At 33.2% G+C, this 22,539-nt stretch overlaps 1 protein-coding gene across 17 annotated transcripts in view; it reads left to right on the top strand.

The window, feature by feature from the left end:
• The window catches only part of PCDH15 (protocadherin related 15), a 635,722-nt gene that overhangs the window by 422,160 nt on the left and 191,023 nt on the right, over window positions 1-22,539 (top strand). For all 17 annotated transcript variants that reach the window (XM_069460690.1, XM_069460691.1, XM_069460687.1 and 14 more), the window contains 2 exons: window positions 94-187; window positions 9,488-9,616. In XM_069460690.1, coding sequence (XP_069316791.1) covers window positions 94-187; window positions 9,488-9,616 — 223 coding nt within the window. The remainder of the gene's footprint in view (window positions 1-93; window positions 188-9,487; window positions 9,617-22,539) is intronic.

A 22,539-nucleotide genomic window follows, 5' to 3' on the forward strand; every position in this document is an offset into this window, starting at 1 on the left:
AAAAACCTACCAAACAGTTCACTATGCTAAGACTCTCGACTCTCCTTGTGACATACCTCTTTTGTCTTTTTTGTTTGTCTTCTCCGTCACTAGTACTGGGATTCTAACCTTAGGGAAAGCCCTAGACAGAGAAAGCACCGACCGCTACATTCTGATCATCACGGCTTCAGATGGCAGACCAGATGGGGTGAGTACGCTCCCTGGGAAAGGGTTTTGAAAATAGTTTTACTGAAACAGAGGGTCTTGTAGTCTTGGACCCTTAAACAATTTATTACAGACATGAATTAATTTTTTTTTCACCTGGAGGGACTTATAATTACTGGGAAAAGTGCTCTTTTCTCCAGTGGGCTCTTTTAGAAATGCACCTATACTGTGAGTCTGTTAATGTGTTGCAACCTTTGACTTGACAGAACACATACTTGTGATCAGCGTTCTTACCCAATTTATAGGGAAAATGAAATCTATTTTATTCTAACAAGTATCCCATTGTGTCTATCATCTGCACAGCACTATAAAATGCCTTCTGGCAGTTTTACTATGTTGGAACCAGTTTCACTTAGTGTCACTTTTGTGAGCCTATGGGGTAAAAGATGAATTTTTAAATAAATATCCTTAAGCACTTAGGAAACAGATTTGATTGATTCCACAGGTTTTTGTAAGTAGCACTCAGAATCCTGAGTAATCCTTGATAATCTAAATAGTTTGAATAGATCCATAATTCTAGAGAAGATAAATTCTATTTCCCCTGGGCCTAAAAATCTATTTTAAAAATAAATTGTTAGTTATTCTGAAGTGTTTTAAAATCATTTTTCTGTATTCTTTGAACTATCCTGTTCATAACCACCACCATCCTGATTTCTAAGCATTATAATATAATAATTGCTAGTAATTGTTTTTCCACCATTTCTATGCCATGAGTTAGTTTTGTTTTGTTTCATTTTCTTTCCTTTAGTTGAGTGCTTATGTGCCAACTCAATGCTACTGTCTGGAAATAATTTTAAACCCAGTATAGATATAAAAGCAAGGCTCATTCAATATAAATAGCAACATATCTCCAGTTTACTTGAAATAACTTCTTTATATAATATATTGACTAAGAGAATATGATAATGTAATCCTCACATTTATTTTAAAAGGATTTGTGAGAAAATTGTACTATGATAAATGCATAAAATTGATACTGAATAGTTTTATCACCTTAATTAAAAATGAGACCAATAGATACAAATAGTTAAATTTGGTAATTGCAATCTGTCCATAATAAGCTATGTGGCATTTTCAGACATTGGGTAAAGAACTGTATGTAGAGAATGAAATATACAGACCAGTTTTATAAAATAGTGAGGCTATTAGAAAGTACTTAGATAATAGAAAAATGAAGAAAAAGAAAATCTAAGTTTAATTTTTATATATTCAATGCCCTTGATTATTATAGTGTACCTGTGTAAGATGGATGTAAAGAGGTCAATGAGAGTCTCTAGAGGAAGTAATTTAAGAACTTGACTTATGATGAAAGTTTAATGGGAAACTTGGCTAGGCTATAACTGAGGAGAAATATTCTAAGGAGGTAGAGGAGGAATTATTTAGCATAGAGTAAGAAGTATAATTAGAGTGAAGTGAAATTAAAAAGGAGCATTCAGGTCAACCATTAGGATAGAAAAAAACAAGGAAGTATAACACATAGCTTTGAAATATGTCACTTTATAAATCAAAAACTGATGGCAATAGTATTAGCTAAACATTTTAAGTCTGTCTTTAAAAACAAACTTTCTTAGACAATAGAACAGATGGAAAATAAATAACATATTTAGATGTCTGCATAGTCACAATCTACTAATTATAGTTTTGCCCACTCAAAAACAAAATACTTTCTGAGTTAAAATTAGTGGTTATGTTCTCTTTAGGGTATTTTTCAGTAATTTACTTGTATATTTTAATTTTCCTTGGCCAGGTCATTTAGCATTTCTAGGTCCCCATTTTCTCATTCTTATAATCAATCAGGTCTTATTCAGCTTTAAAATTCTAATGTATTTGATTAAATTTTGTTTTATGTTCTAAAGTTTGTATTGGGAATATCAGTAGAGAACTAAACACTTAGATTTCAAATAAACAAATGTTTCTTAAGTTAATTTTATGATTTATATAATTTAGGGATACATTTATATGTGGCCATATACTGTGAGTTTTGGAAGAAAAAAGTGATTACATAAAAATAATATTCTCACATCTTGATAGCACTTTTCTATGTAAACATTTAAACTTAGTCTTTTATATAATTATGATAAAATTAACATGTTAGCCATGATAATTATTGGTTTCAAGACATGTTTAATAAACACAGACCACAGATGGATGGAATTTACTTAAATCAAAATGATTATCAGCCATTTATGTGAGAGAAATTGCCAGGATGAACTTAAAAATTTTGTCATGAAAAACCGCCTTCTCAGGCCGGGCGAGGTGGCCTGCACCTTAATCCTAGCGCTCTGGGAGGCTGAGGTAGGAGGATCACTAGAGGTCAGGAGTTCAAAAAACCGCCTTCTCCACCACCTCAAAATAAGGATGGGGGGAAGACAGCTCATATTCTATTATATTAGTCATTGTTAATTTTTTTGTAGACAATATTGAAGAAATATGGTTTGTAATATATTTTTTCCTTTTCTAAATTTACTTTATCAGTACTAGTTGAAAAATCTGTATCTCATTATTATAAGTGTTTATTTCTTTAGCTATCATGAGTACAGATAAAATAATATTTTTTTAGATTTTAATAATTTTTAACATCCAGAGCAAGACAATAGTGCCAGCTTTTACTTACCACTTCTATTCAAAATAGTACCAGATGTCCTAGCCAGAGCAATTAGTTAGGAAAAAAAAATAAAAGGCATCCAATTTGGAAAGGAAGAAGAAAAATTATCTCTATTTAGGGATGATATGGTCTTATATAAAGAGAACTCTATAGATTCCTTACACATGCACACACACATACATACACACTCACAAATGTTAGGACTAATAAACAAATACTGCAAAGTATAGGATACAAAATCAACATACAAAATCATTTTCATTTCTATACACTGAAAATGGGCAAGCCAAAAAGAAAATTAAGAAAACAATTACATTTACAATAGCATCAAAAAGAATAAAATAACAGGAATTAATGTACCCAAGGAGATCAAAGACCTGTACAGTGAAAACTATAAAACATTTTGGAAAGAAATTAAACAAAACTTAAGTAAATTGAAAGATACCCCATGTTTATAGATTGAAATACTAATATTATTATTAAAATGGCAATACTTCCCCAAGCAATCTGCTGATTTAAGGCAATTCCTATTAAAATCCCACTGATGATTTTTGCAGAAATAGAAAAACTCGTCCTAAAATTTATATAGAATCTCAAGGGACACCAAATAGCCATAAATAAATAAATAATACAAAGCTGGTGAACTGATACATCCTAATTTCAAACTTACTACAAAGCTACAGTAATCAGAGAGTGATACTGGCATAAAGACAGAAATACAGATCAATGTCATATAATAGAGAATCCAAAAATAAACCCTCACTTTTTTTGGTCAAATTGTTTCCAAGATAGCAACTGTAACCATTCAGTGAGGGTACACAGTATTTTTGACACATGGTGGTGAGAAAACAGGATATGTTCATGCAAAACAATGAGGTTGGACCCTTACCTTATATCAAAAACAAAAATTAACTCAACAGTGACCCATAACCTAAATTTAAAATCTAAAACTATGAAACTCCTAGAAAAAAAAATAGGGAAAAAGCTTTTTGACATTAGATTGAAAGTGATTTCTTGAATATGATCCCAGATGCACAGGCAACAAAAGAAAAAAATTATGTAAATTGGACTTCATAAAATTTTTATAAAAATGGAGCATCAAAAACACAGAATTAAAAGGCAGCTCACCAAATGGGAGGAAATATTGTCAAATCATATACCCATTAATTGATTAATATCCAAAATATATAGAGAACTCCTAAAACATAACAATAGTAAACAAACTGATTTAAAAATGGGCAAAGGATTTCAATAGACATTTTTCCAAAGAAGATATGCAAATGGCCACTAAACATATTAGAAGATACTCAGCATCACTACACATTAAGGAAATGCAAATCAAAACCACAGTGTGGTACCACCTCATATCTAATAGGGTAGCTTTTATTAAAAACATACCAACAAAAAACAACAACAAAAAAAAAAAGAGAGAGAGAGAATAATGTGTTGCCGAGGATGTGGAAAAATTGGAACCCTTATGCACTGTTGTTGAGAATGTAAAATGGTACAGCTGCTGTGGAAAATAGTCTGGCATTTTCTCAAAAATTAAAAATAAAATTACCATATGAACCACCAATTACACTTCCGGATATATATCAAAGAAGTTGAAAACAGGGTCCCAAAGAGATATTTGTACTCTCATGTTCACAGCAGCATTATTCATAATAGCTAAAATGTGAAAACAACCAAACAAAATGTAGTATATACATACAATAAGGTACTGTATGATTCTACTTATTTGAGGTACTTAGAATACTCAAAATCACAGGGACTGGAAGGAGAATGGTGGTTTCCAGGGGGTGGGGGAGGGGAAATGGGGAGTTATTGTTTAATGGGTATAGAGTTTCAGTTTTGCTAGATGAAAAGAGTTCTGGAGATCGATGGTGATGATGGTTGCAGAAAAATATGAATGGACTTACTGCCACTGAACTTTACACTTAAAAATTAAGATAATTAAAAAAAAGAAAAAAAAATCTAGAAGTGGACAGTGAAGGAAGGGATGGTGCAGGGGTTCAACAATACCTTTGAAGATACCTGCTGGAGATTTTCAGCTCTGCCATTTTTAGTGTGTTTACATTCATCCCAATTTTGTTACCTAATGATCGTAAGACGGCTACTGCAACTCTAGGCATTAGCTGTCCATCACAGAGGAGCAAAGTATAAAGACGAATGCCAAAAGAGTCTGACCCCCCTGTTTTAAAGCAGAGAACCAAAATTTTTTTTAGAAATCTCACCTAGCAGATTTCCTCTTAGATCTTATTATCCGTAAGTAACCACACCAAGCTGAATGATAACTAGTGAATAGGAATTTTGGATTGAGATTGTGTTAACCAACCAATAACACAGTGTAATATGTGTGTGTGTGTATATACACACACACACACATATATTTAAATATACATAGATAATGATTAGAATTTTTTTTTTAAATATGAAGGTGTACTGTAGCATGGATATTTCTGACCAGATTCCATGTGTTCAGCAATATTGTTTTCCTCCTTAATAGACATGATAGATTAATTGATTTTATCATGGTTTTGATTTCTACAAAATGCTATTGAATTACTGGCTTGAATTACTTGATTATGGCTTTCACAGTGAACACTTGTAATGTTTTACAACTTCAGACTGCTAGTAAACTTAGCATCTTTGTTTTGGCCTTGAGGTAATATTATTTCCTAAATTTCTTTTAAACATGATGATATAAACAAACAAATAACATTTAAAAGTTGAGCATTTACCTTTATAATCAAAACTCAGGAAACATTAGCAAAAGCAAAAATATGTGCATAAGGTAATGTGTGAAGTTTAAAGAACTTTGAATTTCAATATAGTTGGTTTAATAAGATTTTAGAACAAAAAACAGATGGTTGTAGAATAAACTCTAGATTTAAATGTTTAAACTTTATATATACAAATTTTATAATATATGTAATATAAAACAAGTATATATTTAAATATACAAATGTTTAAATATATATATTATTATTATATATTATATATATTATATATTATATTGTAGTATATATAAAAATACTTCCTGAATGAGTAGATTTGAACATCTTAATTATTTTTTCCTTGTAAACCTAGTTTCCAATAATTTAAAAAAAATAGCTTGATAGGCTCAACAAAGTCCATAGTATAAAATAAAGATTATAAAATAATCTTAATTAAAGTATGTTCTCATGAATTAAAAAATGCTTTTTATAGATGAATGTACATTGTTTGAGTATAACTTTACAGATTACATTTTTTAATGCTATACCAAACCAAAGATGCTATATTAGCATCCTTTATTTCAGAGCCATACTAATTTATAAAAATAAATGTATGTTCAGCTTGTCTGCTACAACAGAGATATCTACTTGCATTTTTGAGAACAGAATATATATTTTAAGAACTTATCTGTGATTTAAAACAAAATAAAATCTAACATAAATATGTAATTGCCACAAAAATGATCAGTTATGGTGTTTAGTAATAAAGTGCAAGTATTTCCAGCCAATGGAATTGTAAGTAAATTCTCTTGATAGAAAATAGGTAATTTTTGGTTTATTAGGTTTATTAGTTTGATAACTTTTTAATTTAATTGGCATAATATAAATTTACTTTTAAAAAATAATTGTTGTGAAAATGTATTGGCTGACATATTATCCAGTTCTTTTACTTTAATTAAAATAGTCCATGTTCATTTACTAGTATTTAAACTGAAACAGCTAAAGAATCTGTCCTTAATAAGTGACATAAATATTTTGTAGGGTGTGCCTACACCCTGTGTATCCATACCAAAGTATATTGTTGCCAGCCTTCTGAACCAATCCAAAAAATTTTACATGATCATGTTTTACAGTTAACCAATCTATCATTATTTCCATTGATTCAAAACAATAGAGTTAATAGACTTAATTTCTATTGATTACCCAAGTGCTTCTGATGCAAATGTTCTTTAGACAACTTTTCAAGAAATATATAAGCAGGAAATTATTGTAGGTATATTTATTACTCTATATTTCTGTCAGAGACATAGATTTTTTTCATTTTATGTAAAATTCATTAAGAAATGAAGAAAGATGCCTACATGATCCATGCTTATCAGCCCCAACATAAAATGATGGGCTTGTGATTGAACTTCTTAGTTTACTTAGTTATCCAGTTCTGTCCTATATTACACAGTTACAGGTCACAGTCTTTGACAGAGGACTCAGAAAACACTGAAAACATTCTTCTTCATAGTATCAAGAATGGGAATTTTAAAGAATAGGATTAGAAAAACATTACAATGGCTTGATAGGGAAATACAGATAGTCTGACAGGAAGGGGTGTCAGGCAGTTTGAAGAGAAGCCAGCAAACTCTAGTGTGGCTACCCTTAGATTTTGGCTACAGACTGTCAATTTTAATGTCTTGTTCACTCTCCAGCAAACTGAGAACTACTGCAACTGTAAAAACACGTCTTCTTTACTGGTTTCAACTTGAATGCAAATTTTAAGGAAATAAATTTTTAAAAATACTTTTTGTTATAAAAGCAAGATAGCATTCTTGGAGAATATTTGGAAAATATATAAAAGTACAAGGGAAAGATAAATTCATCTGGATTCCATCTAATTGAATAGCATTAGAATTTCTTTATACATATTTACATACATCTACACACTTGTATACATTTGCATGTATGTATCTTTTAAATTAAATGATTTCATGGAAATAAAACATGCAGAAGAGTTTACAAACCATAATTGTACAGATTAATGAAGTTTTACATAGGGAACATACCTATATAACCATTACTTATAAGAGGAAATGGAAATTAATCATCACTCTAGAAACCCAGTCTTATGATTATCTCTAACCCTATTCTATTTTCTTCCACAAAGTGACCCTGTCTAACTTTTATCACCCTTTATAGATTATGCTTCTTTTTGAAATTTATATAAGTGGAATAAAAGAATACGTACTCTTTCGTATCTGACTTTTTTCACTGAACCTTATGTTCATGAAATTCATCCATATAGATTACTTGTAGCAGTAGTTTGTACATTTTTAGTACTTTATATGACTCCATTGAGTGCATAAAACACAATCTATATAACCATCTACTGTCAACGGAAATTTGGGTTGTGTCTAGACTTTGGCTATATAATTCTGTTCTGGCCATCATTGTACTCATCTTTAAATAAAAGTTTTATCTTGAACTTTAAATATAAAAATAGCTACAAAATCATATGTGAATAACTATATGAATTTTTCAAAGGATAAGCCCACCAATATACCAGTACACAGATAAAAAAAAATAAGTCATTGCTAATACGCAAGGATTCCCTTCTATACATCATAATTTTTTAATGACTGCTGAACACTGTGTATAAAAAAATTATAGAGGCTTTGAATTAAAGTTGTGTTACTGAAAAGAGAATTTATATTTCCTTCTGTTAAAATAGGGGCAGATCACCTTAATGCAATTAGAGTTTGAATGTTGGATTTAAATCTGAGTAAGGTCTGATCAAATCCCCATGCACCATTACTCATGTAGTATAGAACTTTAGTGATCCCAACAGAAAGCATGAGGTATTTACCACGACCTCCCTTCCTTGGCAGCTAGGATATCACTTGATTACTAGACTCCTCAGCCTCATGACTGCTGCAAAACTGCTTCAGCCTCACTCACTCTTACTCACTTCTGTATGCTCAGTTTTTTAGCTTCTCACTACACATCACTTGCAAATTAATAGAAATTGTGTCTGTACTTTTTTAAACAAAAGTTGGATGATTCTCTCTTGGCAGTTTCATCCTGCTTTTCCCTCCTACTTTTTATTTACACATTACTAAATATTTTAATACCATAGCATATGGGATTTTTTACTTTCCAGCTTAGGGTTCTTTCTGTGCCTTTGCTCTTAGCCTTCTGTGATCTGCCCAACACTGGGTCATGTGCTGTTCTCAGGATTTGATTAGAGAGAGAACTTCCAGCTTGAGTTACAGACGAAGATGTTCCTTGATTGTGCAAAAGTCATTGACCCACATAATATTTTGTAGTTACAGCAGGCCAGAGATTTATCTTTTAACTAGGTAGCACATACTACGGGTGAGGTTTACTTGCTTACCATTTCCATAGACTATATGCTCATAAGATAACCATTTCATTGCTACTGCATGGTGTTCATACTCTTGGTTTAGATGCAAACCTAAAAAATTACTAAGGTGTGGTATTTTCTGATAGCATTAGCTCACCTTAAAATACCCATTTGATCTATCATGCTACTTTATAATGTATCAGTTTTATTTCTAAACAGCAAGAAATATAAGCGATGAAAACTACAGAAAAGGCACATTTCAGAGATAAAGGAGTGCATGTGTGTATAAACAAAAGCTTGCCACTCATAAAATGTGAACAAGATAAAGGTAAAATCATTTTCTGAGAGTAATCCTCCAGGAAATACTTGACATTTTCAAGAAGATGTTTGCCCTTTAATATCATCATTTGCTTTTTTCATCTGTTTTTTGAGGTGTTTTAAAATTGCAAGCTTCTTTTTTAATTTTTTTTTTTTTTATATTTTAGAAAGCTAAGGACTAGGAATAAGAATGAAACACTTTTCAGATAGACAAATACCAGGATGACCATTTAACTGAATTCAAAATAAAAATAGCTCTTCTCACATTTAATTCTTCTTTTTTCTTTTAAGACTTCAACTGCCACAGTAAATGTGGTGGTGACAGATGTCAATGACAATGCTCCAGTGTTTGATCCCTATCTACCTAGAAATTTATCTGTGGTGGAGGAAGAAGCCAATGCCTTTGTGGGTCAAGTAAGGGTAAGTGGAATATTTATATATATCTTAAGTGTATTTATTAAAAGTGCATATACTTCTTACATCTTAATTTTGAAAAGAGATGCAGCTGATGTAATCTGTTAAATGACTGTTCTGGATACTTTTCAAGATTTTTTTTTCATAAGTGATATCCTGTACATTTGGACTTAACTTATTAAGGATACAAATTTACATTTTATGATCATTGTGTACTTTAAATATTGATTAATGTGAGATTATTCTTTTCTTATGTATAATATAAATTTTCATTTTCTAGAATTAAAATATTTCAGAGAAATATGTAATTGGATATACTAATTAGGTATAGATGTAGACATTCATCCTTCAAAATACATATATTTAGGTGTGAATTTATTTTATTATGTAAATATATATTTAGCATCTACTGTGTGTCCTATATTTCTCACATGCCCCTTGTCCATCATTCTGAAGTTTATTTCTAGGCATGTTCTCCTGTGACCTGCCTGGACATATTTGCCAGTTTCTGCAGTTCATTTGATGAATAATCCCTTTATTCTCAAAGCAGAGACATTACTTCCTCACCTGGGCTATGCTTGGTCTTAAACCTAGTTAATTAATGGTCTATAAGCCACAGAGAGGAAAAATTTTTAGGAAGATCTGCATATTTTGAAGCATTTACCTCTGCGGTCTCCTGGCAATGAATGAATCTTTCTTTAGTAAGGAGGAATGAGGCACCCAAGTGTCCAAGATCCAAGTTTCAGGGTCATGCTCCTTCCCTGCTAAGGCCCTTAAACCCTCTCTGCAGTTCTGCGACTCTTATAATCTAACACAGGGTCTGGTTTTTAGTTCAGTCTTCTATGGCTACAAAAGAAGAGAGTTTCTTTAAATGCGATCATACGGATCTTGTGGCTTTCGCACCATATCCTGAGATTTTGATTGACTAGTTTGAAACTGTCATTTTTTTTCCTTCTGAGCACTGACAATACTTACAGTACTAACTCCACGGTTATTATCGTTATCATTGTCACCATCTCTCTCAAATACTGAAGAGATTGCATAGGGCATACATCCCCATATACTTTTATGCCATTCCAGTTCACCACAGGGGATCATCTTGGTCACTGTGAAGTTACAACATATCAGGAGGGCTTGATGCCAACTGGCCAGCAAGTGATTCAACTGCAGAATCCCATCTGAAGGCTCCAGCCTCCATCCCCCACCCAGTACCTATGGTGTCAAATATCTTATTGTGGCTTCTCCAAGAAAAAACCTGGAGACAATATATTCAAGTATAAATAGTTTGTTGGAGAAATTCAGGTGACACTAATGGGGAAGTGAGAAAATGATGCAAAGAAAAGAAGGCTGCCAATGATGGCATTGCTATTAAACCAGCTATCACAAAGAAAGCTGGAGTGTAATCCCAATAGCAAATTCTAGGAAAAGGTACAAATTCATGTGTCAAAATTATTCCTCTCAAAAAGGATGGAACTGAAAAATCTATATGCTAAATTCTGAGAGTTATTGGCTGCTATACTGGAGCAGGGGGGATGGCAAATTTTGGCAGTTCTTGCCTCCAGTGCAAGCAAGTAGCCAAATTCCCTCTGCAGATTCTGATATAACTGCGTTGAGTCTGTATGTAGATACTAGCAGATGGAAGTTGGCCAGAGCACACCAAATGCTCTTAGGGACATGTGTAGGGCACCAACAATTTCTGCTACACCAAGCAAATGAGATGATAAAGTCTATAATAGGGACATGTGCAGAAAACATAGAAAAGGAGGTGATGGCAAAGTTGACCCATGAAGGATGAATACTGGTAAAATGTAAGTTGGGAGGGATTGGGAGCTGTCTAGGGAAAGGTAATTTTTTAAGTACAGACACAGAGAAATGAGTGTTACACATAATTATAACTCTTACATATCATAAAATTTTTCTATACCATATCATAGAAGGTGATAGAGAAACCTTAACCTCACATTGTAAAGGTTACTGCTTCCTGAGCAGATTATAATGGGAGAGGCTAAATCCAGAAAGCTGAAATAGGAGGCAACTGTAATAGCCCAAGCATAAGAGGTTTGAATTAATGTAATAGTCTAACCATAGCAATAACTAAATTACATTACAGTTGTCACTCTACAATACCACATAGCTGAAAAATGAAAAATTTATTTAATCATATCTATCAACTATTTAAATAAGACAAACAGGTATTGAAATCATCACAAAAATGATCTTTCCCATTTCCTTAATTTGTTTAGTACTGGAGACATAAAGCCCATATGGAATATACAACTAGTAATGCATAAACAGATATCAACCTGATGATTAGTTTTTAGTTAATTTTCTTTCCCTTTTTCTTATTTTTGCCCCTTTTCCTAGTGATTCTTTGTCGCTGAAGGAATTGTTTTTTTTTTTTTGTTTTGTTTTGTTTTTTTTTTTTTTTTTTTTTGAGACAGAGTCTCACTCTGTTGCCCAGGCTAGAGTGAGTGCCGTGGCGTCAGCCTAGCTCACAGCAACCTCAAACTCCTGAGCTCAAGCGATCCTCCTGTCTCAGCCTCCCGAGTAGCTGGGACTACAGGCATGCGCCACCATGCCCGGCTAATTTTTTCTATATATATTTTTAGCTGTCCATATAATTTCTTTCTATTTTTAGTAGAGGTGGGGTCTCGCTCTTGCTCAGGCTGGTCTCGAACTCCTGAGCTCAAACGATCCACCCACCTCGGCCTCCCAGAGTGCTAGGATTACAGGCGTGAGCCACCACGCCCGGCCGAAATTGTTACATTAATGTTTTTCTTGTATCCTAGTTCTTAAATTTGATGAGAAATGGTATCCATAATTTATTTCAGATTTAGAAATTGAAATGTGGACCTTAGCACTCATAATTTGATACAGTGTAATTGTCTTGGTCTTTAGGCAATAACATTTTTTCTTAAAAACTAAAATGATTTTGAAAGTACAAAGGCAGAGGAAAATATGTACAGCAGGATGCATCCAACTGATTCTGCACAGTTTTAGAGAAGTTGTAATGTTCATAGGATGGAATTTTGATGCATCATAATGGTCTCCTGTTGCTACCTAATGATAATTATATAATACATTAATTTCACTAAATGATTCATGCTCCACTTGTAAAATTTAATTTTAATTGTCATCAGAAACTATTAGGACACACTTAAAACCAAGATATGTATGGTTAATTACTTTACTGAATTCAAGCTATCAACTTTGTGTTTATGTTTTAATGATATTTTAATATGAATAATCTAATGTTTGGCTTCAAATACTGAAGTAATCTTTTTGTTTACTTTTTAAAGGTAATGTTATAGTAACTAAGGAATATGTTTGAAGCAATATTTAAGGATCACACATAGCAAAATGTTTTGTCCAGTGTATTAAAAAATAAACTACCAACCAGCAAGTTTTTAATGTAAATCTGACTATTCACAAAGTATAGTGTACCACTTTTACTCATTCATTTCTTTATTTGTCTAAATTGTATCAGGTACAAATGTGTACATGTGTTACATGCATCCATTGCATATTGGTGAAGTCAGGGCTTTTGGGGTACCCATTAGAATAACATACATTATAGTCATTTCATAATTTCTCATTACCCATCCCACTACCCCCCATCCTCCGAGTATCCATTGTCTATCATTCCACACTTTATGCCCAAGTGTACAGTATATCACATTTAGAATTGAAAATCTTATCAATATTCTCAAAGTATTTGCTGTAACAGTAGAGTAGGGGAGAAAAAATGAGTGCAGAATAAAACCTAGTAAACATTGTAAGAATATACTGTATGTCAAGTGTTAAATGGAGGAAAAAATTATTTACTGAAAAGAATGAGAAACATTACAATGGACTGAGCTGGCCTGGTCAGGGTTCATGGGAAAAGATTATTCCTAGTACTTTTTGACATATTAGTAAAATCAGGGTTGAAAAAACAAGGAAATAGAGATACCAGGCAAAAAGATGTGATACAAGATAAAATCCACCTGAAGAGGCAATTTGAGGACTCTAAGTTAATAGTCTGACAATAATAGAAGATTTATTTTGAGGGGTTCTTAAAAACTGATTAGAAACATGTTGAGTTCATATGGGGCCTCATGAAATAGTGTCTGATACAATGACTTTGTCAGCTTAGTATTTTGTTTAGTATCCTTCATTATATTAATATTTCATAGGAGATAGACTCTAAAGGATCTGTATGCATATCCTGACTCTCCACCACAAGCATGCCAATAGTTCTTCTTCAGAATGGTCCCAGATATAAGAGGCCTCATACCAGCTGCAGAACTCTCAGATGATCCCAAATTCCTGGGTGAGCAAATGCCAGCAGAAGCCCCAAAATGTTTCTATGCAGTCATATACTGATTAAATCTGCAGCTCTGGTCTTTATCCCTTGGAACTCTCTGTTCAAAGGAGTAGGCATTTGCTGTGATGTGGAATATACAACAGCAGAGCATGACATAACCTCTGTGAAGGACCATTCAACCTTCAGATAGACTGACTCAGGCCATCTCCTAATTCTGAGCCCAGCTCTCCATCTACTTTCTTTTAACTTGTTTCTTACTGGACCATGACTTCTGTATTCACTACACCAGAATTCCAGACTTCTCAACTTACATGCCAGCTTTCACTTCTTATTTATGTGTTGTGATGAGGACACCATGCCCTGGTCACGTGGTTCATCCTGTCACTAGAGCATATGATTCCATGAATGCAGACCCAGTATCCCAGCAATATACAAAACTTAATGAATGGGTTAAAACATGTGCTCTGGAATCAAAGTACCTGAATTCACATCTAACTTACAAAAATGACTAATGTGATTGTGGATAACTAATTTAGCCTCTCTGGGCATTGGCTTCTTTATTTGTAAAATATGGACAATAATAGAATCAACCTCATATAGTGATTGGCCAGTTTAATACATACATGCAATGTATGTAAATGTTTACCATAATACATGAAAATAGTATGCATTTAATTTTTATTGGCTATTATGATTATGTTAAATCATTAAATAATTTATAAAGTATGGCTATCTACAGTATTAGGGAAACTAATAGTTTTAACAATACTATGAATTAAATGCAAGCAACTGTTTATTATTTTTTGAGCCATAAGTCATTTGCACTAGTGCATTTCCTAATCTCCTGCCATATTTAGAGAAAATTTTAGGTAGTAACTCTTCTTAATAAAGTATAAAATCTTATTTAAGTTGATAAATAATTATTTTTTGTAGCATCACTACAAACACAAACATAGTCAATTTGTAAACAACAATTTTTCTTTCTAAGAGTATTAGCCGAGGCTTGGACTTTGGTCATAACAAATATACAAATCTATGTATAGTGTATGAATTTATATATTTTCACATTTGCAGCCTATTTTGGAAATTAAAGGGAAATGAAACATATTTGAAATTATCAAAATTGAGTTTATGTTACAAACCTAGTTTTTGTATTTTTGTTTATTTCTCTTAAAATTAAGTTCAGCTAGCAGAATATGTGGAGCTTGAATTGAAAGAGGAATGTTGGATCAGCTGATAGCTGTACTAAAAAATTAATAGTAATGGCTACCAGTTTTTGAAGTCTTACAATGTGCCATGAACTAAGTGCTTTTTGCAGTTTGTATTTGAATGACTCTCAATTTGAATAATCTAACTACTATATTATAGAAGGGAGGTTGGTTAATGGGTACAAACATATAGCTAGGTAGAAGGAATAAGTTCTAATGTTCAATAGCAGAATTAGACTGTAGTTAACAACAATACGTTATATATTTTTAAATAGCTAGCAGAGAGGACTTGAAATGTTTCCCAGCATATAGAAACGATAAATACTTGAGATTATGGACACTTCACATACCCTGACTTGATCATTACACATTCATTGTATGTAACAAAACATCACGTGGATCCCATAGATATGTACAAATATTATGTATCCATAAAAAATGACATAATTCCAGCAATACACTTGGATGTGCCTCCCAGAATTCTATTTTTGCCTGAAACCAAACTGAAGGACTTTCTGGAAATAATTGATCCTAATGTGTAAGAGTAAGGTGTATGAGCTTGGTCTCATTATAAAGCCTGTGTCTTCAGAAGTAGAGAATCATGATGCCTAGTTCAATATGCCGTCTGTCATTTTCATTTGTTTTCTCAACTATGGACTCAATTGGGTTGTGAGAAGAAGTTAAAGAAAGATTTATCTCAATAAATGCTAAGATACAGGTTCACAAAGAGAACTTCTTTGTGCGTGTATAACAGAATGGGGCATAATGGAAAGTGAAGTGGTCTTTTTACTTTGGCACACTTGCCACCTAGGAGCTTCAGCATCTCTGTGTGTGGATTTGCAGAGTGGGTGGAGATTAGGGGGACAGAAGTGAAGAGAGGAAGCCTTTGAGCCTCTGTCAGAGGTGTCTAGCCTTCAAGGGAGCATCTCCTTGAAAAATTTGTAAAGGGCCAGATTCTCCAGAATAAGGACTGAATTCTTCATCTCTGTTTGTCAGAGTAATCTTGGGCAAAAATGCATGCACAAATGCATCAGAGAAGGCATACCTGGAAACAATTCTGCCTGTTAGGTTTAAATAAGATTCTCAGCATTGTATGCAATATAGAGGAAGCAACTTCCCAGCAAACTTCCATTTAATGCCTTGTAGGTATCCTTCTGTTTGAACTGACTTCTTTTAGCTCTGGGTAACAAAAATAGAACCCTGAGTCAACAACATGTTCTTCCTGTTCTAAAACAAAAGAATTTATTTAACCTGAAGCACAAATACATTCCCAATATGAGATCTGCATGCTAAATCTTAGCTGAGCTGTATTAATAGTATCAGCAGTGGTTCAGTTTTAAACCCTTAAAGCGGTTTTAAAATCATTAGTAAACTGCAGTGTTTAGAAGGGTAGCGATGGTGTCATTTGAAAAAGAAACTGATGTTTCCTTCAACTATACAATTTAATATTAAACAAAATAAATCTGAACCTCAGTGGTCTGTCTCTGACTAATGTAGTTGTCATCTCCCTGTGTGTGGTTCTAAAAATGAAATGAAGGTGGGGAGCTTTATAGTGATTTCTTATCTTTTGTAGCTCAGCATGACATTCAACAGTGCCTAAAACTCTAATACTTCTTTTTTAAGTGGGCTGCAAGTGGGGAATTTTATGGGTTCTCTTGTCAAGCCAAACTATATAATGCAAACACTGTACTCACTTGGGTAGAGAAAAAAGCCCACACAATTTGAAAAATTGGTGATGTCTATCTTAATGCTGCTACCTAAAAATATTTATAATAGAGATGTGCCTATTGTTTGTGACTATTTTTGAAACTTCAATTAGTAGTTCATAAATAGATTAGAAAATTTTATGGATTTATTTTTACATTATTTATTCAGGTCCTACTATTTCAGCAATTTTTAGTCTGTTAAAGGAAACAGACCCAAACTCTGTATAATAATTTAAAGAGATTTATTCTGAGCCAAATGTGTGTGACCAGCCTGGAGCACATGGCCTCAAAAGGTCCTGAGAAAATGTGCCTGCAATAGCTGGGTTATAGTTTTGTTTTACAAATTCATGGAGACAGAAATTACACCAGAAATCTCCAGAAAGAGAGGAGGGCATGACGAGGTGTGTCTGACCTCCCTTCTCAGGGCCAGCAACTCAGCTGTAGGGTGTTCTGGGGTCCCCTTGGCCAAGAGAGATCCATTCAGTCAGCCAGGGGGCTTAAGATTTTATTTTAGTTCACAAGTCTTACTATCAGATATTAGAAAAAATACATGTGTATGTATTTTTTGTGTGTATAAATATTCTTAGTTGTACAATCCCAGTTATGTAATAAATGATATCTGTCACCAACTTCATGGTCACCAATGACCTCTTTATTGCTAAATGTTATCTTTATCTGAGTAACTTCATAGCTGTATTTGAAATGGATCTCTCTCCTTCTTTCTCGAGACTCTAGTACCTGCTTGCTGCTGGTTCTCCTGTTTAAGTATGTCTGATTCTTTCTGCCTTTCCCTTATCGGTTTGCTCCTTAAACTTTGGATTTTGGAAGTATTTTCTGTGTTGCTCTTCTGGCTCTATACATTCCTTTTGGAAAATCCCACTCACATTAAAACCCTCAGCTTTAATTACATTGTGATGTTGATTTCCATTCAGCTCCTTGAAGCTACAGCCTCATATAGACATTTATCTGTAAAACAAACCTGCCGGAATGTCCTGCAGGCATCTTAACTTCAATGTGTTTAAGAATTGTCTGGGGAAGGTGAAAATAAGGCTCCTTCTCCTGAATTGTGTCCATCAATTCATCACCCCCCCAAGCCAAATTCTGAGGAACCATTTAAGTCCCCTCTTTCTCCCTTGCTGTCCACATCCAATCAATCACCAATTTTCATAATTTTACATGTTGCAAATTGTTCTCACATTCTCTCCATAACAAGCATAGTAAGGGTCTCTTTATTTCTTACCTGAACTACTGTTACAGATGCTTATTAGTTGGTTATCCTGATACTAGTCTTGACAATTCATAATTATTTGCAATGTGATTGCTGGAATGATGTCTCTAACAAGCATAGTTTAAGTCTGGAATATAGTCCTTATTCCCCATGCAGCAAACAAGACTCCCCTCCCACCTCTCATGACTACTTTGACAACTTTACCTCCAGTCATACTAACCTGCTTGTAATATATGTTCTCAGGACTCTCCCATGTCTCTTTGCCTCTGCTCAAGCCCCCTACCTTGATTTTCTTTCTCCATTTTTTATTTAGATAACGCAACTCCTCCTTGAAAATTCTAGTCATACATAACTTTTTCCAGAAAACCTTTTATGAACTTTTCTATGTTCCAGGTGTTCCCTGCTCATGCTCCCATATTATACTGTGCACAACTTTTTGATAGTACTTACTAAAGTATATTCGTTGACTATTTATCCCAATTTCTTGAAGTCAGAGACTGTGTCATATTGACCTTGGAAATCTTATTGCCTGGCCCAATGCTTGGCTCTTATAAAATGCTAAAGTAAACTAACTTTAATGAAATAAATTATCTAAAAGTAAAGTTTTACACTGAAGATTCATAAATGCTATAGAAAGAAAAGATGTATAATATATGTCAACATCTAAACATACATATTTGGCTTACCTCACAAGCATATGCACATATAAATAAGTTCTCTTGATAAATAATGAAAAAGTTTTGATATTAGATATCTATCTACTTTTAAAATTTCAGCATGTAGAATAGTATGCATAGAGTTGATTTAAAAAGTAGTGTTTAATGCAAAGAAAAACTGAAATTTACAGTTGGTACAGGACTAAATAATACATCTATTTGCCCACCCATGAAACAGAGCAACAATAATGAAGGACTTTCCTAGGTGTAAAGATTGCATGGAAGAAAAGTATATGACTCGGGGGCATGGGGGTGGGGGGAGGGGATGGGTGTATACCTACATAATGAGTGCCCTGCGCACTGTCTGGGGAATGGACACGCTTGAAGCTCTGACTGGGAGGGATGGGGGGGGCGCGTGGGCAATATATATAACCTAAACTTTTGTACCCCCATAATAAGCTGAAATAAAAAAGAAAAAGAAAAAGAAAAAAAGAAAAGTATAACAAATATGCTACCAGCCTGTTGGGTCACATATTTGAAATTGTGTTTTCCATTTACCCATTTAAAATATATACTCCATTTAAATTATTTAATATTTGTCCAGGAAGAAATACCAACTATTTTTGCCTCACAAACCCCTGCTACATTCATCTAGCTGTATCTTTTAATGCTCCATTACTTATTTATGAGATTCCACTTTATACAAATTGCAGTGCTGTTTTATAGACTGATGAGAATTCATGGCCTATTCACTTTAGTTGGATTCAGTTTTCCTTCTCTACAAATATTATAGCTCACTGCAATTACTTACATGGACTTTACTACCTTATTGAGGATTAAGCTTGGCAATCAACTTTTGGTTTTGCAGGAAGGATTTTAACTATTTCTGAAGCCTTTTATTAAGACCACTCTTGTCCTTTAAACTTTAAGGAAAAAAGTGCATATATAGAGAAAGTAATTTAAACCTAAATGTATAATTTAATAAATTACTATAAATGTATGTCCAGCCTGGTATATAATGCATCACCAGATGCTCTAATTTCAGAGAGAAGAGAATCTCTTAAAATAAAATCCCTTTTGTTTTTCAAAAACACAGTTGTGAGTGAAAAAGACATTGCCTTTTAGAAATATAATCTGATGATGATTTGTTCGGAAATGCACTGAGTCCAAAGGTCCTTCTCTACTCTCCAAAGGAACAGAATAGCACTTCCTAAATGAATGAATGGTTATAGGAATGTATGATATGTATAAATAAATTCATTAAGCAAAAATTTATTTATAATATATGTCTAGCACTTTCCTAGACATAATCCTTGGCCTCATGTAACTTTCAGTCAGAGGAAGAAGATGAATATTATTCAAACAACATACAAGCACACATATAATTAAAATGGAGATGAATGTTTTAATGGGAAAATACAACGTACTATGTGAGAGTGTTTATCTGGGACCTGCACTAGTCTGGGAGTCAGAGAAGTTTTCTCTGAGAAATGATACTTAATTTGAAACCTGAATGATAATTAACTGAATGAAGAGATGAAAGAAGTTCATTCCAGATAAAGGAAACGGCATATGCAAAGGCCCAGTGGCAGGAGGGAACAGGACCATTTTAGCGTACACTACATTTTAGTGTAGACAGGGCAGGGTGGGAGGATGAAAGGGAAGGTAATAGGAAAGGTAGACAGGGGACAGACAATGAGGACTTTGTAGGACATGTTAAGTTATTTTGGCTTTGTCCCAAAAGAACTAAGAAAGTCACCAAAGAGCTTGAAGTGGCAATTTATCTGATTTGTGTTGCCAAAAGATTGCTGCCGCATGGAGAAGCATTGAGAGTGGTATCTGATTGAAAGTGAGAAGACCTGAAAGCAGGTTAGGGCAGGTTGAAAGCCTGCTATTTGCCCTAATTGTGCAATACATCTTTCCTTTATTACTCAAGGTTATCACTGTAGTAATTTTTTAAAAGGTAATTATTGTAATTATTGTTTACTTTTCCACCTGAGCTCAAGTGGCAGGAGATCAAAGAGCACATTACTCTTGTCCTTCAGTGAGGCCCCAGCCCCTAAAATGCTGTCCCGCTCAAAGTCAATAATAAATGTGGGTGAGTAAAGGAATGAATAAAAGCATGTATGGCTGATTCAAATCAAATTTATAACATAATTATTTTGTATTTTTATGTATTAGAATATTATTTCTGCTATGGGAGTAAGAAAAAATAATACTATTCAAAAAATTTAGTTAATATTTACGGAGAGGAAAATTCAGTTCTACACTGTGAACAAAGTACATTTTTGCCCTTTAGAACTTACATTAGATAGCAGAGGTATAAATGCAAATAATTATGTACAATTCACTGTGCAAGTGGTGAGAATGGCATGTATAAAGTGCTATGAGAACAGAGAAAAGTGAGAATTATTTCAATTTAGCTCAGCATTTAAATATTAAATATTTATATATATATATATTTATCTTTATTCATTTACTATTATTTAGTGAAAACAAAACCAAAAACAGAAACAAAAACAAAAACTGGTCTGGTGTCTGTACAATCATGTTTTATAAAAATGCTCCATTAAGAAAATGTACCTTTTTTATAATATGCTTTGGTGAAAGCAAAAAAATTTTCTGTAAAATTCTGGAAATTTCAGTAAAATAAAGGTGGTCATAACTTCTTTATAGTATTGATGTGATGATTAAATGAGATTACATACATAAAAGCAGCTTTTAAACTAGAAAGTACTAAACAAATATCAGTTACTATATATATTCACATATACATAATTATGTCTAATTGGCATGTAGCACTACATTAGCATCTACACTCAGCATCCAGCTTTATTCACAAAACACATTTAGTAACTAAATAAAACAAAGATGACATAATTGATTATATTTTATATTTTATTTTATTTTTATTCATTTTTTTTTATTTCAGGATATTATGAGGGTACAAACCTTTTGGTTACATTTTATGTCTTTGCCTCACCCAAGCGAAGTTTAGAGGCATGCCCTTCCCCTCTATAATGCTCACAGTGTCCATTAGTTATGAGTTTACCCTCCCCCAACCTCCTAATCCCTTATATTTTAAATAATTGTGATATATTTAAGAGAAATTATGTGAATAGTATTAAGAAATATGTTGTATGTTTCTGTATACCCAGTACTCAGTATAACATCTGGAAAATTTTACATGTAATACATACAAGTAAAATGAACCATTAACGTGACAGTTGTTTTTTATTGTTTTTTTTTATTTTTTTTTGCTTTTATTTATTTTCTTTTCGATAGATTTGGGGGTACAAGTGGTTTTTAGTTACATAGATGAATTGTATAGTGGTGAAGTCAGGGCTTTTAGTGTACCTGTTACTCAAATAGTTCATATTGTACCCAATAGGTACTTTTTCATCCCCCGCCCTCCTTCCACCTTCCTCCCTTCTGAGTCCCCACGTCTATTTAGTCACTCTGTATAACCTTGTGTACCCATTGCTTAGCTCCCATGTATAAGTGAGAATTTGTTGTGTTTGGTTTTTTGTTTCTGAAATAACTCACTGAGGATATGGCTTCTAGTTCCACCTAAGTTGTTGTTGCAAAAGACGTCATTTCATTCCTTTTTATGGTTGAGTAGTACTCCATTACACACATTCACACACACACACACACACACCCCACATTTTCTTTATCAACTCTTCAGTCGATGGGCACTTAGGTTGATTCCATGTCTTTGCAATTGTGAATTGTGCTATGATAAACATACAACTTCAGGTGTCTTTTTTGTATAATGACTTCTTTTCCTTTGGGTATATAACCAGTAATGGGATTGCTGGATTA

This window comes from Eulemur rufifrons, chromosome 28 (assembly GCF_041146395.1).
Source record: "Eulemur rufifrons isolate Redbay chromosome 28, OSU_ERuf_1, whole genome shotgun sequence".
Classification (NCBI taxonomy): domain Eukaryota; kingdom Metazoa; phylum Chordata; class Mammalia; order Primates; family Lemuridae; genus Eulemur; species Eulemur rufifrons.